At 46.7% G+C, this 21521-nt stretch overlaps 1 protein-coding gene across 1 annotated transcript in view; it reads right to left on the bottom strand.

Annotated features, from left to right (window-relative positions):
* Positions 1 to 267: 267 nt before the first annotated feature.
* SPATC1L (spermatogenesis and centriole associated 1 like) overlaps positions 268 to 21521 on the bottom strand; it is a 105662-nt gene continuing 84408 nt past the window's right edge. The window contains exons 3-4 of the mRNA XM_085646405.1: positions 20782 to 20930; positions 268 to 727 (exon numbers count right to left, since the gene is read on the bottom strand). Coding sequence (XP_085502531.1) covers positions 404 to 727; positions 20782 to 20930 — 473 coding nt within the window. The 3' untranslated portion in view covers positions 268 to 403. The remainder of the gene's footprint in view (positions 728 to 20781; positions 20931 to 21521) is intronic.

Below are 21521 nucleotides of genomic sequence, written 5' to 3'. Positions count from 1 at the left end.
ATATTCTTCGGGATCTTGTTCGCGCTATATAAAACTTTATAAATAAATAAATAAATAAAATAAATATGCGTAATAGTGTAAACGGCAAAGCACGCTGCCTTTGCAAAGGATGGCTGTAGAGGCTGGGTTGGTGGGCTAGGACCTTGGAATGTGTTTACTTCCAAGTGGGGTAGCACTAAACACAGCCTGGCTGTAGAAGAAATTGTTAACTTAGGTCATAAAATGCTCAGACAGACCTCTAGTCACATATCACACATGAACATTTATCAAAGTAACTCCTTTATCATAGAAAATGTAACATTTTGTGATATGTGATTTCTGCAATCAGTTACTTGGACTCTGCCATTTGATGGATGGCAGCATCAGAGGTGATGGCCGTTGGAGGTGTTGAGAGAACAGGGTGTCACCAGGCAAAGAGGGGCTTCCCATCATCTCTGGACAGCTCACACAGACAGTTCAGCAGAAGCAGGGTATCTCGCAGGAATTTGGCGGGCATGATGCTGATGACCATCTTGCGGAGGGAAACTTGGTTGCTGTAAATAGGGTTTCCCCTCAGATCCCTTTGCTTGAGGATGCCATAGGCGTTTATGAGAAACTCGCTGAAGATGGGGTGCACATCCCGGTTGTACCCTAGCTTCTGCAATTGCCACATGAGTGACAAGTATCGATGGGACATTTCCTTCTGCTTCTCCTCATCCAAGGAGCCATCCAAAGGCTTTCTGGAGCACTGAAGGGAAAAGCGTGAGAGTTAGAGGAAACAAAGACAACTCAATGTAAAGTATTAAGTGATGGTGGATGGACAGAGGCAGGGAGCAGTAGGTGGATGGACAGAGGCAGGGAGCAGTAGGGGGATAGACAAGTTGAGAGGGGAGAAGAAGGAAACATTATGATAGAAGAAAAAGTCCAGACTCTTTTTGCAAAAAGGTGTAATGGCCCTGATTAAAGCCAAGTTTACTACACACTTGAAATGTTGATAACATAAGAACACAAAACGTAGGGCCATATTTCGAGTTCGGCGGACAGAATACTCTTTCACAAACATGGAGGATATCCCGTCCACCATATTACAAGTGCATGATATCCTATGACACGTGTCATACGGCAGATAAGACACTGATCACATTTTCGCAGCGTATCCTGTTCGCTGAACTCTAAATAAGGTCAATAGGTATTAGACAGAGAGCGCTAGGCACAGAACACATGACATATTACACACTATCTGAGACTGCATGGTTAAATGATGTCTACACAACAGCTCACATTTTTGGGAAAGCCTGGAGTAGGGTAGCATAGTACTTTGGTAGCAAATAGGTTATTAGCACTCATGTCCAGATGGAAAAAGGGAAGCATCAGCATTATTTAATTTAGTACTTTCTTTTTCTTTTTGTACACAGTAGGAAGCTTGCCAAAAAGCAGTCAAACTCTAAACATAATATAACAGCTGGGACTGCGAACAAGAGGGCAAATAAGAAGAGTCATTGGTTGGTCAGGAAAATCAACACGAAACATGGTGTTCAGGAGTTGGGACTTGCCCATTCTTACTAATTTAAAGGGAGATGCCCATCTTGACTGGGCAGTGTCCCTACCAGTTAGAGAACCTCCCTAGGTGGCTGGCCTTTTGAAAGGGAGGTGACAGAACACTGGAAGATTGGGATGAAATGGAGAGAAATAAGGTGGCTGTTATATGGCAAGACGAAGGCCTACCATGGTCCTAAATGTCCCTCATGGATCCCTCTGTAGGCGAGAGATACTTAAATGAAGTCACTGGGGAGAATCCACAGCTTCCACCTTATGGGCCCGATTCACAGAACTAACTTGAGACAAAATCCTAAACTTACTACTTTTGGTATTCACAGAAGGTATTTAGTAGTAGTAAAGTTAGGATTTTGTCTTAAGTCTGTCTTAAGTCTGTCCTAAGTTTGTCTTAAGTCTGTCTTAAGTTTGTCTTAAGTCTGTCTTAAGTTTGTCTTAAGTCTGTCTTAAGTCTGTCCTAAGTTTGTATTAAGTCTGTCTTAAGTCTGTCCGAAGTCTGTCCTAAGTCTGTCTCAAACTTAAGTCAAATTTAAGACAAAATCCTAACTTTACTACTACTAAATGCCTTCTGTGAATACCAAAAGTAGTAAGTTTAGGATTTTGTCTTAAGTCAGTTCTGTGAATCGGGCCCTATGTTCCGGTGACTTAGCAACACCCAGTGCTCAATTTGAGCTGGTGGTTGCAGGTGGGGCTCAGAAAGAAAAACACAAAAAAGAGGAAAAGAAGAGGTAAAGAAAGACCGGAAATAGTGACAAAGGGAGAACTCAGGACTTTCATGATTAAAATTAAAGTAAACTGGGATGGAGTGTGTGGTGGAGCGAGAAAGAGGCATGAGGTGGAGTCCAGACCACGTATTCGTCAAGCCCAACATTTGTCAGTGCTGGATGCCGGTTTCTGAGAAAAACTTTGGGCACCGGCACTTATGAGTTTACAAATTAGACACTGGCAATGCTTAAGGAGTCTTAGCAGTCCTCATAAATTCAAGATGAAGCAGTTCATATAGGGGGCTCTACTTTATTCTAGGGTCAGCGACTATCGGGTCATAGACCAGACAAGCGATACGCCAGTGTTAAACGTGCAAGCTGACACTGCACTGAGAATGTATACATACCACCTTTCATTACAACACCCTGTAGAAGGCTCTGGTGGGTATACTGGCCAGACCACTGATACCCATGCTCGGTGGAGACCCGTACACAGTACATAGCATGCCCTCATCCATTCTCCCAGTCTACCGCTTGCTCTCCTGGATGTTGAGGAGGCACAGGTTAGCTCAGCAACATACACAGTGTACAAGAACCTTCAAGATACTCACCCACACCTACAAATGCCTCGAAAACACCGGACCCCAATATCTCAACAACAGAATCTCCTTCTACATGCCCAAGAGAAAACCCGATCTGCCGACCTCGCCCTCGCTGATCCAGCGCATCCGCAGAGCAAGAACGGGTGGACAAACCTTCTCCTACATCACGGAGAAGACTTGGAACAAGCTGCCAATCAACCTTAGGCGCGCCCCCACCCTGCACATCTTCAGGAAAACCCTAAAGACCTGGCTCTCTGACTGACTGGAGCTGCTTCCCCCCAACCTCCCCCAGCACCTTGAGACCCTCACGGGTGAGTAGCACTCTTATAAGCCTAATTGACTGATTGATTCATAGAACATGCAGAGGTCTTTGTGAGTGGAGACAGTACGCATGGCCAAGGTGAGGCTGCAACTGTTGGTTTTATACTGGACTCAAGCAGGGGGGCCGTGGCTAATGCACCAAGCATGGCGGACGTGTTGTAGCCGAGCCGGGCCCTAAATCCTGGAAATGACTGCGGGATTGACTGAATTTCCGACACGCTGCACTGCGTGCTGGGCCTGAACTCCCCCCTGAGTGACACGGAGGGCAAAAGCAGTACGTTGATGGCCGAACATAATGAGCTTCGACAGTAAAGCTGAAGCTGCGGCCCGGAAACGAGATCGGCCAAGATGGCGTGACGCACTCGCTGAAGAGCAAGGGAGCCGAAAGAAACTGCCGCGTAGAAGGCCAGCATTACGCTAGATCGGGCGAGCTGTTCTGCAAGGTGCGCGCTGTGAAAACCTGCGTCTCTGTCCGGAGGGCTCTGTCGGCGACTGCGGAAGAGTGCCGCTTGACAGAGGCTGCATGACCAAGCCGCCTCACCAGACGAAAAGTAAGGAGTAAGAGGCAGCAATAAGTCCGGCCCGGGCAATGTAACACAGTCCCCAGAGAATAAGAGAGCCGCAAAGAAATCGCCGTGCAGGAAGTAAGCAGCACACTGAAGCGGGCGGGCTGACTTAAACGGTGCGCACTGCGGATACTTGCGTCTGTGTCTGGGAAGCCCTACCAGTGGCTGCGGACGGGAGCCGACTGATGGAGGCCGGAGGACTCGGCAGCCCTGCCTGAGGGTATGTAGGGAGTAAGCGGCAACAGCTAACCCGGATCGGCACGAGCAGACAGACACCCGAAGGGAGACGAACAAGCATTTACAATGCAACGGTCTCGGCATTGTTAAAGTTAGAGCTATTGGCATTGCTCATGACAATCCCGTTTCTTTAAATGTTTTGAAAACAAAAACATAAACAAAAATAATGTAATGAGCAATGCCAATAGCTCTAACTTTACCAATGCCAAGACCATTGCATTGTAAATGCTTGTTATATTACTTTAATACCGTTATCGTAGAATGCGTTTGTTTTGTACAGAACACCATTAAAATCTCCCATCTTCAGTGCTGTGACTAGCACGAGCTACATCATCCAACTCAACGGTACAAATTGGATCAACTTCAAAAGCATGGCACAGACTTTATTTTTTCAGGTCTGTTGGTCCAAGTGAACTAAACCTGGACTACGATTCCCAGAATGCACTCGTGTGTAATGAAGATACAGGACTGGTCTTCAGACTTTTAATACTAAACTAAACGTTTTGTAATTTATGATGCTGGGGCGCTGCAAGCTCGTTCTGTATCCCATATGTCAGAAGCGCAACTAGAGACAAATTTGGGGGGGGGGGGGCTAAGCAAAAATTTCAGGGGGGGGCTGAATCTTTAAACAGTAGGCAGAGTGGCGCTGATTTTGGGGGTTGGGGGGGGCTGAATCTAGGTAGAGTGGAGCTGAAGGGGCTCTTAGAAGGGGTGAAACAACAGCGAGGCCTCATTAACATGCAAATGGTCTTTTTAAAGACCTGTGAAGTGCTCGGGCGCGAATTTGAGTCTGCCCGGGAAGCGGTCTCATCCCGGGCTGCCACACACGAGCGGGGGGGGGGGGGGGCTGAAGCCATTTGAGTTCAATGGGTGTTGCGCGCCTGCCATATGTTATTTCTTCAATATGTGGTAAGGTGGCCATGTGTACCTCATCAATTATAAACTGCATTAATGCGAGGCGCCCTAACATCCGAGGGGGCTTGTCCTCGCCGAAATGAAACTTCAAGACAAATAAATAAACATTCATGTAATCTAAATAAAGGGAGAGGCGTGCTTCTGCACCCCCCACCCCACACTGCCTGCACTCACCGAGGCCGGCTTGCCCGTGGCTTTGGCCAGCTGCTGGGTGAGCTCGCCCAGCAGGTTTTCGGGGACGGCGTCCTTGCAGACGTTGGTGTTCATTACGAAGGTGGGCATCTCGGAGGTCTTTGCTGCGATGCTGCTGCGGAAGATTGATAATGGCCTCTGTCTGTCCTGCGGTGGTGCTGCTGGAGGGACAGAAGAGCGCGAGCCTCGACGCTGCCTGTGCTGGGAGATGAAAGATGGAGGGCGGTCGCAGCCTCTCGTACTGAATAATGCGCAAACAATAAGGAGCGCTGCCACCTTCACCATTTGGAGCCCCATCCTTTAAAATCTGGATGGATTGATTGATGACCCGAGCGCGAGGCCCCTGTGCTGTTGCTGGTCACTTGCTGAACTCTCGCAGATTCCGCAAAATAACGACGGCGACCTCCGGCTCTGACACACAGGGCGACGCAATCACGTTGAGACAGACAGTGTGTGCTTTTCACCCGGTGGTTATCGCGGAAACAACATTTGCATAATGCTGTACAGAGCATTTCTAAAATGTGGCGCATTCTAAATGGCCATCGACCTAACCTAGTTGTTTGTTTTTTGATGTAATTTTGAAAATAAAACTTAGACTCCAATTTTGGCAACTGTTGAGAATTCCAACTTCCTGCCCAGTGCTCTAAAGGACGTGACGGTGGAAAAAGAATTCCCTGATTTCCGTCCAGCCATGTCCAGCTATCTGTACTCATACATCTGCCAATTTACAAATCAATGCCACGTTGAGGAGGGGCCTTGGAGGGGGCCTTGTGCTGAGAGCTACCTAAGAGGCTCTCTGCTCCACACCAAGCCCCCCACGCTTCTCCCAAACAAGGCAGAGCAAAAGGCACACCACTGCCTTTCTCCGAGGTCAAGAAGAAATGCCTCGGAGAAAGGCAGCGGCATTTTCGGATTCGGGGGCGTGTTTGTCTAATTGGAGATAAAAGAGACTTTCTGCAAAAAACACGCCCCCCGATCCGAAAAAGACGGGGCCTGATCGGAGTGACTGACCTCTTCTCCTGTGGCTGGCCAGCATTCAAGAGGCCAGCCAATGGAGAACAGGGGAGAAGAGGGGAGGGTTCAAGCCCCTCTTCTCCAAGTCATTAAATCTCCCGACTTCCGGTTCTGCCTTCGGCAGACCGGTAGTCCTCGACCTAAAAACGGTGTGTAAGTAGCGGCTTTCCCCCCCCCTTACCCCTAACTCCGGAGACGTTACAAATGAGGATAGAACGCAATGGGGTGCGCAGGGGACACGGGGCTGCCCTGAACATAGCGTGAGGCCACACAGTGTACAGTAACAGAGACGGTGAAATGGTGGGCAACGTCCTGGGGTCCGTGTGAATAACCGTGAGGAACAGATATAATACGACCTCTAACATTGGGTCAGAACTCCTGAGAGACCTACATGCAAAGAGGAGTGCGCGCACCAGCAGTCACCTGGTTCCTTGGAAAACGGCACACTAGACTGGGCGAGGCTAGTGCCCTAGCTAGACACAGTACAGTTGGGAACTGCTGTGGGAGAATTAATTGGGCATGTGTTGAACTGACACAGGGCAGCTAGGAAGAGTGTATCGTGCGGACACCGCAACCTGTGAACGGCTTGCTAGTGCAGGAACTGACTGATCCACGCTGAACAGAATACACTCACTGCGCAAAATGGGGCGCACAAGGGGGAAGCAACTGGAGGCACTCGCGGCAGGGGGGTCTGCCCACACTGTGTAGGACGACGCAATGAATGCCTCAGACCCAGATTGTGTTCCACCGACAGCCCTAGAAAGCCAAGATGATAAGTTGCATTTAATATTACAGGAAGTGCGTGAATCAAGAAAGGCGATTGAGCAACAAGTGCGCCCCTTCCACAGGCTTTACGCTATTAAAAGCTGATCATAGCAAACTAGCAGAAACTGTTAAAGCCAACAAATTGCAATTGGAAGAGATCTTGCCACACCACAAAGCTCAGTCAGCGTAAATTGAACAACTAAGACACAACCTCGTGGGGCTACCTGATAGAGTTCATGACACAGAAGGAAGGGCTCGGCGCAACAACGTTTGGATAGCAGGAATGCCGGAGCGCAGTGAAGGGTCGAATTCCACACAGTGTATAGAGCAATTGCTAAGGGATACGATTGCGACAGAAAGACTTACCGAACATTATAGTGTTGAAAGAGCGCACAGAATACCGTTGCGGCCCCCGCCCCCTGATGCACTGCCCAGACTGATAATAGCGCGCATTCTGAACTTTAAGGATCAAGATACTCTATTAAGAGCCACCAGAGAAAAAGCACCGATTCAATATGAGAACAAGAGAATCTCATTGTACCTGGACTTTACGCTGGCAGTACAAAAATTGAGAGCGTCGTTCCAGGAAGTCAAAAAGCAGCTCAGAAGCTACAATCTGAAATATGTTCTTTTATTCCCAGCCAGATTAAAAGTAATACACAAGCAGAAATCCCACTTTTTCGACAGTCCGGAAGAGCCTACGGAATAGATGGAGGTTACGTTGTCACCGGACCCGTCACAGAGTACATCTCAAGCTCCAAAACAGAAACTGCGCAAACCTCTGAAGACTGGAGGAGACAAGAATCACCGTAAAACGCCGCCACGCACTGATGCCATCTCCGGAGCAAATACTTGAAGGTCAAAAATCAGCAATACAAGCAGCTGCAGCATTGGATGATCAGGACAGAGCTTCGACGTCTTAGCTCCCTTGATTCTTCAGAGGACTCTACCCTGCATTCGGACTCTGAAAATAGTCTGGCTCTCTTCCCTTCTATCACGCCACAAATAATGAATGACTACCTGGGCTGATGTACCTGGTCTGTATACACAGGGAATGGGGAAGCTAGTTGCAGGTAGACAACTCATCTTGTACTACATATATTATCCTAGCATTGCTGGTATATGTGTCAAGATAGGGCCCGGGTGCGGCGGGCTGTGGCACTAGTTTGGTATATTTCGCCTCTAGAATTACAACATGTGTTGGTTTCCACCTCCCCTGTTGCAACTGCACTTTTATATCAGTTGTTCAGATTTTTACTAATTAACTTGGTTTGGTCCTCTGCCGTTTTGTGGGAGAACCTTGTATTGGGATTTGTTGTGGGGAACGTTCAAACAGACTCACTCACTGGAGCTTTAGTACTAGTCACTCAGGAACTCGTGGGCATAGGCATGACACAACATCACACACTACTGCATGGACACGACCGGGAAGTACACAATCACAACATGGAATGTTAGGGAGATGGGGGCTGTGCACAAGAGGTATAGAATTTATGCACAACTAAGCAGAAGGAAAACCCACATAGCGTTAATGCATGAAACACACCTCACTAATGCGGAAGCCTTTAAGCTAAAGAAAACGTGGAGAGGACAGCTATTCTGTACATCATACTCTGCATTTGCACGGGGGGAAGCTATATGGATTAGAAATGGTACCCCTTTTGTGGTCCTGGAACAGAGACTAGACATTAATGGTAGGTATGTGCTACTCCGCGGCACGCTGAATGGGGAACAGCTAGTATTTGGTGGTATATATGCCCCTAATATAGAACAGGACAAATTTCTGGGAGCACTCAACACGATATTAGCGGACTGGGAAGGATACCCCTGGTGTATAGGTGGGGACTTCAATGCTGTCCTAAACATCGACTTGGACTGTTCACACCCGCCACTAATAGGGACCAGCAGTAAGAAGCAAGCCGAGGCATTGAGGGGATGGGCGGAGGGATGGTCATTGAGGGACACCTGGTGTGTACGCAATCCGAAGAGCCGAGAGTACTCGTTTTATTCCCCACCGCACTTGTTACACACAGGAATTGACAGGTTGTTTTGTTCTCTGTCCTTAATGGCACAAATTGCACACACTACTTATCTGGGAAAAATGTTGTAGGACCATAATCCTCTAGAAGTGACTCTCGCATGGGGGAGAATTCCTGCGCCAGTACCGACATGGCGAATGCAGCCTATAACATTGGAGAACCCGGTGTTCCGCTCCACCCTCTCCACTGCCATAGCTAATTATTTCATTGAAAACGAGGATACAGGAAGCTCGAGGCAGGTGGAGTGGGAGGCCTTTAAGACGGTCATCCGTGTGGTGGCTATTAGCACCAAAGTGGGACCCCGCGTAACACTAGATAGAGAATTACGGGAGTTGGAATATAGACTGGGAAGGCTAGAACAGGCTGCGGCATCTATTGACATGAATAAGGATGCCCTACAAGAAGCTCACATGAGACATGCTGGTGCCCTACTAGCGAAGTTTATGCGGGACACACCAGCCACTGTTCCAATGCATGAGGTCAACACGATAGAGGGGAATATAGTGAACACACAAGTAGACATCAATATTTAGGAAATAATATGAAGCACTATACGCGGCTCCAGCGGAGCCTCAAGAGGAGGACTATATGGCCTTCCTCGATGGCCCAAGGTTCCCACAGCTCTCAGACATACAGAAAAAAGAACTAGCAGCGCCCATTACCAAAACTGAAATACGATAGGCGATAAAGGGCCTCCCACGTAATAAAACTCAGGATCTTGACGCTTTACCTGTTGAGTTCTACAAGACATTTGCAACACAATTGGTCCCCCAACTAGAAAAAATATATCATGCAGCACTAGAAATAGGGTTTTTACCCCCCACTACACGGCAAGCAGTAGTTGCATCCCTCCCGAAACCAGGCAGGGACCTTACGGAGATGTCAGGATACCACCCCCTTTCATTATTAAATACTGATGATAAGATCCTGAGCAAAATTTTGGCACATAGACTACTTAACTATTTACCACAGCTGGTACACATAGACCAGTGTGGATTTGTCCCGGGCATGAGCACCTCTCTCAATACTAGACGCCTGTACCAGGTACTAAATAGTGTGGCAGTAGAAGACGATACGGCAGGCTGTATCTCACTGGACCTGAGGCAGGCATGTGATACTCTACACTAGAGCTACATGATGCAGGCCTTCCCAAAGATTGGAATACCCAACGAATACATAAAGTGGGTCAGAGTATTATATACGGACACTAGGGCAAGGGCCGGCACCGGGGCACACATCTCGCAGCCCTATTCGATAGCTAGAGGCACGAGGCAGGGGTGCCCTTTGTCCCCCTGTTGTTTGTGTTAGCAATTGAACCATTACCCATCAAAATACGTGCTGTGGCATCGGACAGGGGTATTAAGACTGGGCAAAAATCAAAGGAAATGATGGACGGAGTGTTGAACATTGCAAGCACTCACCCCCAGTCAACTGATCTGGGTTTAATCCATCACCATTCTTTAGCCCACTCTGCCACCCCAGTTCAGATATGGCCATATGCAAATCAGTCTGACCCTGTGCCTCATGGGAACAGTCCAGCCCGAACTGCCAAGCCATGTCTTCCCTGAACCGGAAACAAGCTTCCTAGGACCGGTTTCTGGCATTTCAGCCGTCTTCAGCCAGGCTTGCTTGAATCCAGTGGCAAAGCGAGCAAGGGACTCACGTCTGAGCATACCCTGCCAACTTATGGCGAACAAAGCAAAAATCAAAGGAAATGATGGACGGAGTGTTGAACAATGCAAGCACTCACCCCCCGTCAACTGATCTGGGTTTAATCCATCACCGTTCTTTAGCCCACTCTGCCACCCCAGTTCAGACATGGCCATATGCAAATCAGTCTGACCCTGTGCCTCATGGGAACAGTCCAGCCCGAACTGCCAAGCCATGTCTTCCCTGGACCGGAAACAAGCTATATCTAAATAACATACAAGGTGCCCATGACCCACTAGCCACAGTGTTTCAACAATTTCAAGCACTCTCAGGTTTAGCAATAAATTAAACAAAATCGTATGCTTATTATTTAGGACACTGCGCGAGTAGAATTCATTCACTTTGGCCACTGGACATTTCCAATAGCGCCCGTAACATTTAAATACTTAGGGATACAAATATACAGAGAGTCACAGGATCTACTGGACGGTAACCTGGGGCATACCATGAAAGTGCTAAAAACCCAAATAGCTTTCTGGACATCACTTCCACTCTCGATGGCGGGAAGAGTGGCTATTTCAAAAATGGTTATGCTCCTGAGACTGCTTTATGTTTTCTACAAATTTACCAATATTAATCCCGTCACACATTTTTAAATCACTAAACACGCTTCTATTGGAACTAATATGGGACAAAGGGCGTAGGGGGGTGGGGCTGGTGAAATTCCAGCTGGCCACGGATCGGGCGGACTGGGGGTCCCCGATGTTAAGGCATATTACTATGCGTGCCAACTCCAATGGCTATCATACTGGATGACTCTTGCAGGAAATAGGAAAGTCACAGAAAACATGGGAAAGTGGTACGCTCCATGCCCTGTTACCCAAAGGAAAGCCCTCACGGAAAGCACGGCCACTACTAAAAGTGGCTGTTGCCTACTGGAAGAAAGCTATCTACTACACAAATAGCCTGCCTCCCTGTGCTCCTAACATTCCTCTGCTGGGGATCCCTACACCGTCCAGAATAGTCAATACCAGAAGTCTGACTGAATGACTAAATGGTCGGAAGAGGGAGTTACCATCATTGGAATGTTATTTGTAGATAACACTTTAATGAACCATGAAGCTTTTGTCAGGGAACAAGGATTGCCGAACTCACTATATCTGCTCCACGCTAGCATTAGCAGATATGTTAAAAATACCTGGTCACCAGATGGTACGGAACCTTGGACACATGATTTAGTATACATGAAATATCTCTTGGGAAATCGGGGACACTTAACTAGGTGGTTGTATAGAGGTATTCGTACATGTGCGGCAATCCTGCTCCGGGAGCTAAGAGACAAATGGTCTGATGAAATTGGACGTGCACTGTTGGATAAGGAATGGGAGCGAATACTGGAATACCCCCAAAAAATATCTCGCAATCCCAAGTTTAAACTAATCCAATACATGTTCTTACATAGAGCATACTTGACTCTGCACAGGTTGAGCGAGATGTTCCCGGGCACAGCAGATATATGTCCCCGATGTCACACACACCCAGCTGACTTACTCCATATGACATGGGTATGCCACCGTCTAACCCCTATTTGGGCAGCAGGACTCAACATTCTTAATGAGGTAGCGTTGGTCACAGAGAGGAATACCATTGAATTATGCATACTGGGGTTGTGCAAAAAGCGCAAGAAGCAGGGAGTACAGGCTAGGTTTGCCAGCTTGATGATGCTCCTGGCGAAAACATCAATTTCAATACGTTGGAAGTCTGCATTGCCCCCGACGGCCTTGGCTTGGCATGGTGAGGTAGTTCGCTGAGGGAGGCTGAAATTATGGAAATAGGGAGGGAGGAAAACAGAGGTTTGCGAAAGATTCTGATTGCATTGGAATGGGATACGATGTTGGAGTTGTTTATATCTACTGAACCTACATTGCATTGAGATTCTACATCACTTACAAGCTGAGTAGTATAATTATGGACTCAATAGCCAACAGGCCCCACATGATCCCTACGGAATTGTATTATGTAACTACATAGGATGAATGCAGGGAAGTATGTGCCGCTACATGTCTTGACTGCTGTACCTCTAGCTTAGGTTGCACAGTAGTGAGTCTGGGATGGGTGGGAGTCTTGGGGTTCTGTAGTTAATAGACACCGAGAGGGGGGTGGGTTGTTGTTGTTGGTCTTTACTTGTGGGTTTTTGTGCCGACTAGGTGTATGTTTATTAAATTGTAGTAATGTAACTGTATTGATAGTAACATGCTGAACTGCTGAGAGCTTATGTCTGTTACTGCTACTGTCTCATGTGTGAGATGTCGGATTGTTACTCTCTTTATTTTAGTTTGAAAACGTATTAAAAATCTGTTTTAAAAAAAAAAATACACTGGACTATAAACAAGTTTGACCACGACTTCTCTGATTCGCTGAGTGTCCTCATTTCTCGCCTTGATATCTCTGCAGGACCAAAGGATTATGCAAGATCCTAACAATCCTTTGGGAATCTTATGTGAGTGTAGTTGCAGCCTCTCGTGGAGTCCTGCAATATATTTCCACTTTGATTTTGGAAAGGGAGCAATATTTCAGGAAAAGAAATCACAACCACAATGCAGAGGTCAAACAGCGTTAAGAACAGATTTACACTGATACGCTTCTTAAGATCAGCCCCTTACCTCTCATCAAAGGATTCAGCCAACAGGTAATACTTCTCCCCCCTCACAAAGAGAATGGTGACTGTCTGAATGCAGTGCTGCACCACTAGTGAGCTTGTTGCAGGTGGATGAGTGCCTTACCTGAGAGATCCAGGTTGGTCCCACAGGTGGCAGAGTTTCTGGTTACTATCAAGCTGGGGTGGGTTAGTTCGTCATAAGTTGGCAGGGTATGCTCAGACGTGAGTCCCTTTCTCACTTTGCCACTGGATTCAAGCAAGCCTGGCTGAAGATGGCTGAAATGCCAGAAACCGGTCCTAGGAAGCTTGTTTCCAGTCCAGGGAAGGCATGGCTTGGCAGTTTGGGCTGGACTGTTCCCATGAGGCACAGGGTCAGACTGATTTGCATATGGCCATGTCTGAACTGGGGTGGCAGAGTGGGCTAAAGAACGGTGATGGATTAAACCCAGATCTGTTGACTGGGTGTGAGTGTTTGATTGGTTCTGATGCTCCGTCCATCACCACCCCCTTTTGTACCGCTTTGTTCGCCATAAGTTGGCAGGGTATGCTCAGACGTGAGTCCCTTGCTCACTTTGCCACTGGATTCAAGCAAGCCTGGCTGAAGACGGCTGAAATGCCAGAAACCGGTCCTAGGAAGCTTGTTTCCGGTCCAGGGAAGGCATGGCTTGGCAGTTCGGGCTGGACTGTTCCCATGAGGCACAGGGTCAGACTGATTTGCATATGGCCATGTCTGAGCTGGGGTGGCAGAGTGGGCTAAAGAACGGTGATGGATTAAACCCAGATCTGTTGACTGGGTGTGAGTGTTTGATTGGTTCTGATGCTCCATCCATCACCACCCCCTTTTGTACCGCTTTGTTCGCCATAAGTTGGCAGGGTATGCTCAGACGTGAGTCCCTTGCTCACTTTGCCACTGGATTCAAGCAAGCCTGGCTGAAGACGGCTGAAATGCCAGAAACCGGTCCTAGGAAGCTTGTTTCCGGTCCAGGGAAGGCATGGCTTGGCAGTTCGGGCTGGACTGTTCCCATGAGGCACAGGGTCAGACTGATTTGCATATGGCCATGTCTGAGCTGGGGTGGCAGAGTGGGCTAAAGAACGGTGATGGATTAAACCCAGATCTGTTGACTGGGTGTGAGTGTTTGATTGGTTCTGATGCTCCGTCCATCACCACCCCCTTTTGTACCACAGTACAGATGTGGCGCTGTGGATGGGGTGCTGTGGTGCGAATCCACTGTGCAGGAAAAATATTCGTATTTACGCAGGTTGTCCATTTTTCTGATCAGTCCATCAGAATGAACTGGACACAGAGCAATTCTGATTGGTTGAAGCATTGGAAATCAGGGTGGATGAAAAGGTATGTTGTTGCAGCAATTCTGATTGACTACCTTTCAAAACATCACAATGGTTCCCTGTGCTTAGAGACCATTCAAACAGAAGAGTCAGGGAGGGCCTACATGCCACTGCCCCAGTCAGTGACTGCACCTGCCTTCAAGGGGATGTCTGGGGGATCCACCCTGAGACTCACTTCCCCCCTTCCAGAGGGCTGCCATCAGGGGGCACACCTTTTAGATTGAGCACTGTCAGTGCACCTCCTGAGAGCTTCTGTGCCCGCGTATTTAATATGGCACGGATGCAGAGGCAAGGGGATTCCCTCATTTGCATTGAGCACGCCCCAATACAATTAAGGGAAGCCCCCTGAAGATAGCTTTAAGTACGCCAGTGTTATCGGTATTACAGAAGGGGCCGCACAAGCGTCTGCGGCCCCTTCTGAAATACCAAAGTGATGGGGGGAGGGCAAATAGGGCGCAAACGCTTGTTGCGCTCTCGGGCACTAGTGGTGAGCAAGCACTGTAGCATCACACATCAACTACAAGCCTATCTAGATAAATTGGGTAACGTAGAGTCCGTAAAATCAGTGTTCATCACTTTTCAACACAATTGATAACATCCTTAATATTATTAGCCAAGACAATCTGGTCATGCCACCTGCAAGACAGGCTCTAACTTCACAGCTCCATGAGTGGATGGCTCTCGAAACCAACAAACAGCACATGTATCTGACCTTCAGTACTGAGCTAGAATTTGGTGGGCGGCCTACTAGCCAGCTGGATCCATAGCGGCCTTGACCTTCACCCTCTCTGGGAGACACCTCAACATCAGCACAAAGATTATGTGTAAAAACATTAATTATCGGTTGGAACAGTTACGCATGGTCCTCCATCTTATCCCACTTAACTTCAAACAAGTGGTTTTGAGTTCTGCTATTATCTGCCCACTGTACTACACCAACAGACTCCATTTAGAACTAGCGAAAAACAGTTACTAAAAAATGGCACAAATTGCCAGCATCAGTTTAGTTAAGATTTAACACAGAGAGATCTCATTTCTAATGCCAGGCGGAGTCTGAACTGTTTTAAAGTTCAGGACAGGGTCAGATTTAATTTTGTAGATTTGATCCATAAATGGTTTTTCAATTTAACTCCCACCTTTCAATAAAATGAATCAATTTGCTTTCAAAGCGTAAGAGTTCAGGATCCAAGGGATAAAATGTTCTCATTCCCATTACTTTCCACAAGCACTAATTAGGAGGAATGAAACATCTCAATAATGGGCTCCAACCCGGATTAAAGGCTAGTAATGCACTGCTTTGGAAACATGCAGGCTCCAAACTTCAGTCAGGTAGCAACAGACCAAATGAAAACAGCTGTACACACGCTGGAACTACTACCCAGAAAAATCTTACATGATGGGCAACATCAGACGCATCAGACCGAATCTTTGATATTACTCCATATGTCAAACATGATATTACACCTTACCCTTTTCAGCAGGAGGGATTCAGAACCCTTCTCTGTCAATCACTACAAAGGCATCACCATTGAGGAGTTCTTGGCAACCTACAGAGAAATCAAAACAAACCCAATGAAAGCCATGGGCTCCAAGGTCTTAATTGAAAACCTTTACCAGAGTATATTCACAGAACTGGTTAAGTTGGTCCCACCCAGAGCACAGAACCCAAAGCTGGACATCAGACACAATAATAACTAAAAGAGTAAACGAATAGCCGAGCTGATATCTTGGAAATATATCAGTGAGGGACTGACTCAAAAAAGGGTGATTTTTAGCACCTACTGAGATACCACCCAGAAAACCATAGAAAACAATCTGTGTGCCAACAACATAGTGATCAACTGGAGTTCGTTGAATCAAAAATAATGAAAATCGGTTGTATGATCTAACTGAGGTTGGAGTAGGACGCCATTGAGAGAGGCTCTGCACCTGGCTGGGATCAAAATAATTGCAGTAGCACCCACCGGTGCCATCCACTGCCATATGTGACACCATATGTGACACCAGGATGTGGTTAGTTGCCCACAGCAGCAGCATGAGCCAGAGGTCAGCATCAAGACCTGTCTGCTGCCAGATGTAGGAGGAACCAAAAACAAGAGACTTCAGAGAGAAGTGAGTACCATCTTGGGACAATGCAGGGCCGTCTTACCACCAAAGGCAAAGCCTCCCAGGCCAAGCCGAAGAAGACTCTGGAACACACGGGCAGCAGAGAGTGAGTGCCACTGGTGATAGGCATCACCACTGAAGGCTGTCTTCCACCTAGTGAGAGAATAAGCTGGAAGATTGTTTTGGGACTGTGGAGAAGTGCAGCTGAGGGACCCCAAGCAAGGTGGTAAGGTGGTGCGGAGATAGGCCCGGCTGAACATGAGCCACATGGGAAGCTTAAAACGGGGGACTCCAGCGACTGCTGTAGGCCCCAGAGAGGTTAGTAGAGGACTCTGAGGTAGGCGGTCAGTGAGGAAGTCAGTGCCCCAAGAACAGCAGTGCATCTCAGGTTATGTGCAGCCCATCAGGAAGAGTGCAGGATGCCTGTAAGCTGCAAAGATCTGTGAAGCTGATCGGGTGACCTTACAGACACAGAAGAAAGGACACACCCTCCATGAAAGCTGGTGTCGTGTTACAGGCACCATATTGTCTCCACCAGTAATACGGGGGTAGGCCTTGCTACCTTGGGCTAGAGCAGTTTTGAAGTCCTCAGAGAGCTGAGAGGGAGTGGAGTGGTGAGCCTCAGAACGACAAGTTTGAAGAACAAGCTCAACCCAGGGCCAAGACTCACGCCCAGGAGAATCGAAACACTGAACTTCAAAGTAAAAGGAAGGACCTAGAAAATGTTTCATGACATAACAACATTAGAATCAGGAGGCTCTCGTGGGTAGTCACAGATAGTAACATTCAACACTTCATGCAAATGTTCTACAAGCCATTGGCTACCTCCCGGATATCCACCTGATCAGACTTGACTGCCCCCATTGTGTGTACACCAAATAAGACCAAAAGAAGTTCCTACCAAATATGCTGGAAAAAAAATACTTTTTTTGTAGGACAAATAATTGATCATGAGAAGAGTAAAGGAGAGAGAAACAATAATTTTCAAAAGTAATAAACTCAAGCTCTTACACTTTGCAACCACTTGAGGAAACATGCAGCCCCTCAACCATCCTAACCAATGGGTCGCGAAAGATGACAACCGATCTTCTGAAGATGATAAAACCATTGAAGTTCCAGATTTGCCACTGGCAACACATAACTACCCAGGGATCCTGGTGACACATGAGCATGAAGGACTGAAGGACTGAAGGGGGTGCCTGATGGGATGCAGAGGTCAGGCAGTGATGAGTAGAGGGCTTGCATGGTCTGGAAAGCTTATGAATCAATAAATAACTACTTATGTTCCAACACAACACATAAGTGCTCTGAGCCCGTGCTCCAAACCACACCCTCGCCCCTTCCCCAAACACCCAAATTGAAGGGTCACAAAAGGATCATGAGTATAGTGAACATATATCTTGGTATAGGCCTAGTTGGGTGGTTATTTTCTGTTTTTTAACAGGAGAGAGGCAGTGGATGGAAACACCTCACGGACACAGATAGAGGGATTCCAGAGAGGATAGCTCATTCTTCATGAAGTTGGGGAGAAAATGAATTAATATTTTCTGAATGTGCTTTCAAGTTACTATCCAAACAAATGTTAATAGGTATGGAGTTACATAATTAACACACCCCGAATGTAGTTTTCAGACAGGAAACCCATTTGCTCTTACACAAGTAATTCAGAATGCAAAATAAACACCAATTTGGGCCTCTGCAACCACAAGATCCTGGGTGTGGCCAGTCTTGTCAAAAAACACAAGTCAGATAGGGAAACATCAAAGTTAGGAGAGGTGGGGATTTTTTTCCAATGCATAATATACAATAAACCTTATGTACCTCATAACCTTTACATCGCATTAGATATTATACTAACACTTGGGGTAATTAAGGAGTGATTTGATAGAGGAAAGTTACTTCAACCTTGTCTGGGCGCCTGACTTAGACAGAGACCGATGGTCACACACGGCTATGGGGGCCATGTCAGGGAAATTAAAAAAGGACTAGTCACATATGCATCTAGTGGATGCTTAGAAATGTCTCCGTCCAGGGGAGAAAGACTATTTCTACTATTAGCAAGCCCACATCACATGTTTACACCTAGACTACCTACTTAACTCTTATTCCCTGATTCCGTCCCCAAAAAACATCACCATTTGTGACATCTGTATTTTGGACAATGGCCATCTGAAGATGTCCTGGGAGGCAGGGAGATACTGCCAGAAGCAAGACAGTGGAGACTACAGGGAGGAATCCCGTGAAATCTAGTCCAATAGGCTGTACTGGCTGAAGGGATAAGTAACTATTTTTAAGTACACGACACCTCAGACATGCCACTTAGTATGGTCAGGGATGCCCTCAAGGCAACAGTAGGAGGCAAAGCCATCAGTATAAATCCATGGAGAGCAAAGGAGCAAAGCTAGTAGTAAAAAAGTTAAGCTCTGAACTTCACCTATCATAAAACGTGGACAAACAAAACTCAATCAAAAACACCTAACAACACCTATCAATGATCAGAGGAAAGCTCAGGGTCCGGAAGGTTACTTGAACGGAGAAGCATTGTAGAAGATCAAATAGTTATTTCATTAAACAGTAGAAAAGATGGGGATTCGGCTACAAAGGAAATTATGCTTCAGAATAGCAAAAATGTACATTGCCAAGGTTAAAAAAAATGGATGGGTCATGTGTGACTACAGAAAGTGACAAGCATGAAGCGTTCAGAGACTTCTTTCAAAGCCTCCAGATGAAGGGATTGGAGTTAGAGGACATAAAGGGGTATTTGGAGGCACCTAGGTGGTTACCCTGCTCGGCTGAGTTGAAAGAACCCTTTGAGAGTCATATAGTGGGCTCTGAAATTCAGGAGGCCCTGTAAACTTTGGAACATCACAACACTTCAGGCTCACATGGCATCCTAGTCTTCACTTGCAAAAATGATTTTTCCTTAGTTGAGTAACTCAATGGCTACCGTCTTCAACACCTTGACTCATGCCTCGGATCTGATCCCCATGGTGAGTGAGGCTGACATTGCTTTAATTCACAAGCCCAGGAAGGACTCAAGCAAATGTGACTACTATAAGCCCAAAGGAATTCTAAATACCTATGCAAATATGTTTAGCCTATCAAAATCCACATGTTCTGGTAATTGCCAGCCATTGTTCCCTACAATAAATAGCACTAGGTTGACCATCCCATATTTATCACAAAACTGATAATTGCGATATGTGTAGTAACACAAATGACTGCAAATGTCGCAATTAACTGGGGCATTCGCAATAAGGACCACAGACTCTGGCCTTGGCCTTGAGAGGCACAAGCCTAGATCCCTAGATCCACTGCTTTGTGACTGCCCATCAGATCGAGGGATGACTCCATCAACCTCCCGGAAATTACTTAATTTAAGGGTTTTGTTTCCAACCTAAGGCAATGGTCACAAGCATCAAAATGCAGCTCCCTTTAATTAGAAAAATCCTGATTGAGGTCAATGCTCCAAGATGGAATTAGGTAAAGTCTGAACTATGGTCCCCAGGCCCAGAATTCCTGTCACTGCTCTAAACTGGCAACCAAGTAGAACTAACCAGAGCCCGGGCGCGGAAAAACATAGACTACTGTAACATCACCTGTGTCAGGCTGTCAAACTGACTCATTGACATTTTGCAAATGTTATAAAATGAGACAATGAGAATGTGCTTGAACCTAAAGAACCTCAGCTACATGATCCAGCCATAAAGCCCCTTACTTCTCAGAGTACACAAGGAACACACATCCTCATAATGCAGAAGACCTGGATTCTTGTCGAATGTTACCCCCCACCACACACAGAGAAGGGACCTGCTCTTCACAAATGCACACTTAGTTGACCAATGAAACTTTAGTGGTTGAAAGTCAGAGGTAGATGCTTTAATGTATAGTGGCAAATAGTACAGAATGGCCTGTAGTGGGTAGGTGTATGGTTAGAGAGTAGGTGAAATCTGGAAGTTTTGTGTATTGATAGAGAGAGCAAAACATGCAGTGACAGAGAGAGTCAACTCATACTGTGTAGGTATACAGTGTGCAATGAAGCGCCTGTGCACTGAAGTTGGGTTACGGTTGGGCGACATTGCGTGAGTTTTAGCTGCAAGAGCATGTCTCTATTGCAGACTTCTGTCTCACCTGCATTATTTTGTCAGTGATGTTGGATACTGTGAATCCGTAGAGTCTTGTGGACCCCGGAAATACATGGAACAGGATCCTCCGGTCGAGCTGGAAAGCGATTTCTCCAATCACACGCCCTTCTTTGCCCCCATGGGATCCTCTGAGATCTGTAGGAGCAGAGATCATGAGCGTGACTGTGCATTTTCCCCCCGAAGGAAATTCCATTCTAACTAGATATTGATATTGTTAAAATAAAACATTGGTACCACCTGATGTTATTTCCCTCGGGCATACAAAACACAACATTTTTATAATTAAGTCTTTCCATAGACACTTAGGAAACTGTAATAAATGGTAATTTATGATTACGTTGAATAGAATAAGGTACTAGAGGAGAACAATTCCCTGGGATCACTTACGCACAACACAAATTAACATATTTAATCCCAGACACAATCTGCGAACAGAACCTTTGTGTATGCTCAGTCTTATCAGGGTGCACACACAGAAGCCAAATGGGCTGGTCCTCAAAGTTGGCTGATAGATCACTGAGGACAAGTTTGGATCAGGTCTGAGAACTGAACCTTCACAGCAGCAGCCTCAGTGATGGATCACACATCACCAACAATTATGTCTTCATACCATGCGAAGGATCAGACAGAAGCACTCTCAGACACCAATGTGAGATAGATGAGTGAAGATGTCAGGGCCAAGTCATGGATGCTGAAGCTGAGATGGAACTAAGATCTACTCTTTCC

This window comes from Triturus cristatus, chromosome 3_1 (assembly GCF_964204655.1).
Source record: "Triturus cristatus chromosome 3_1, aTriCri1.1, whole genome shotgun sequence".
In the NCBI taxonomy this organism is placed as follows: domain Eukaryota; kingdom Metazoa; phylum Chordata; class Amphibia; order Caudata; family Salamandridae; genus Triturus; species Triturus cristatus.
The sequence above is the reverse complement of the archived record's forward strand: the minus strand, read 5'-3'. Positions and strand labels throughout refer to the sequence as shown.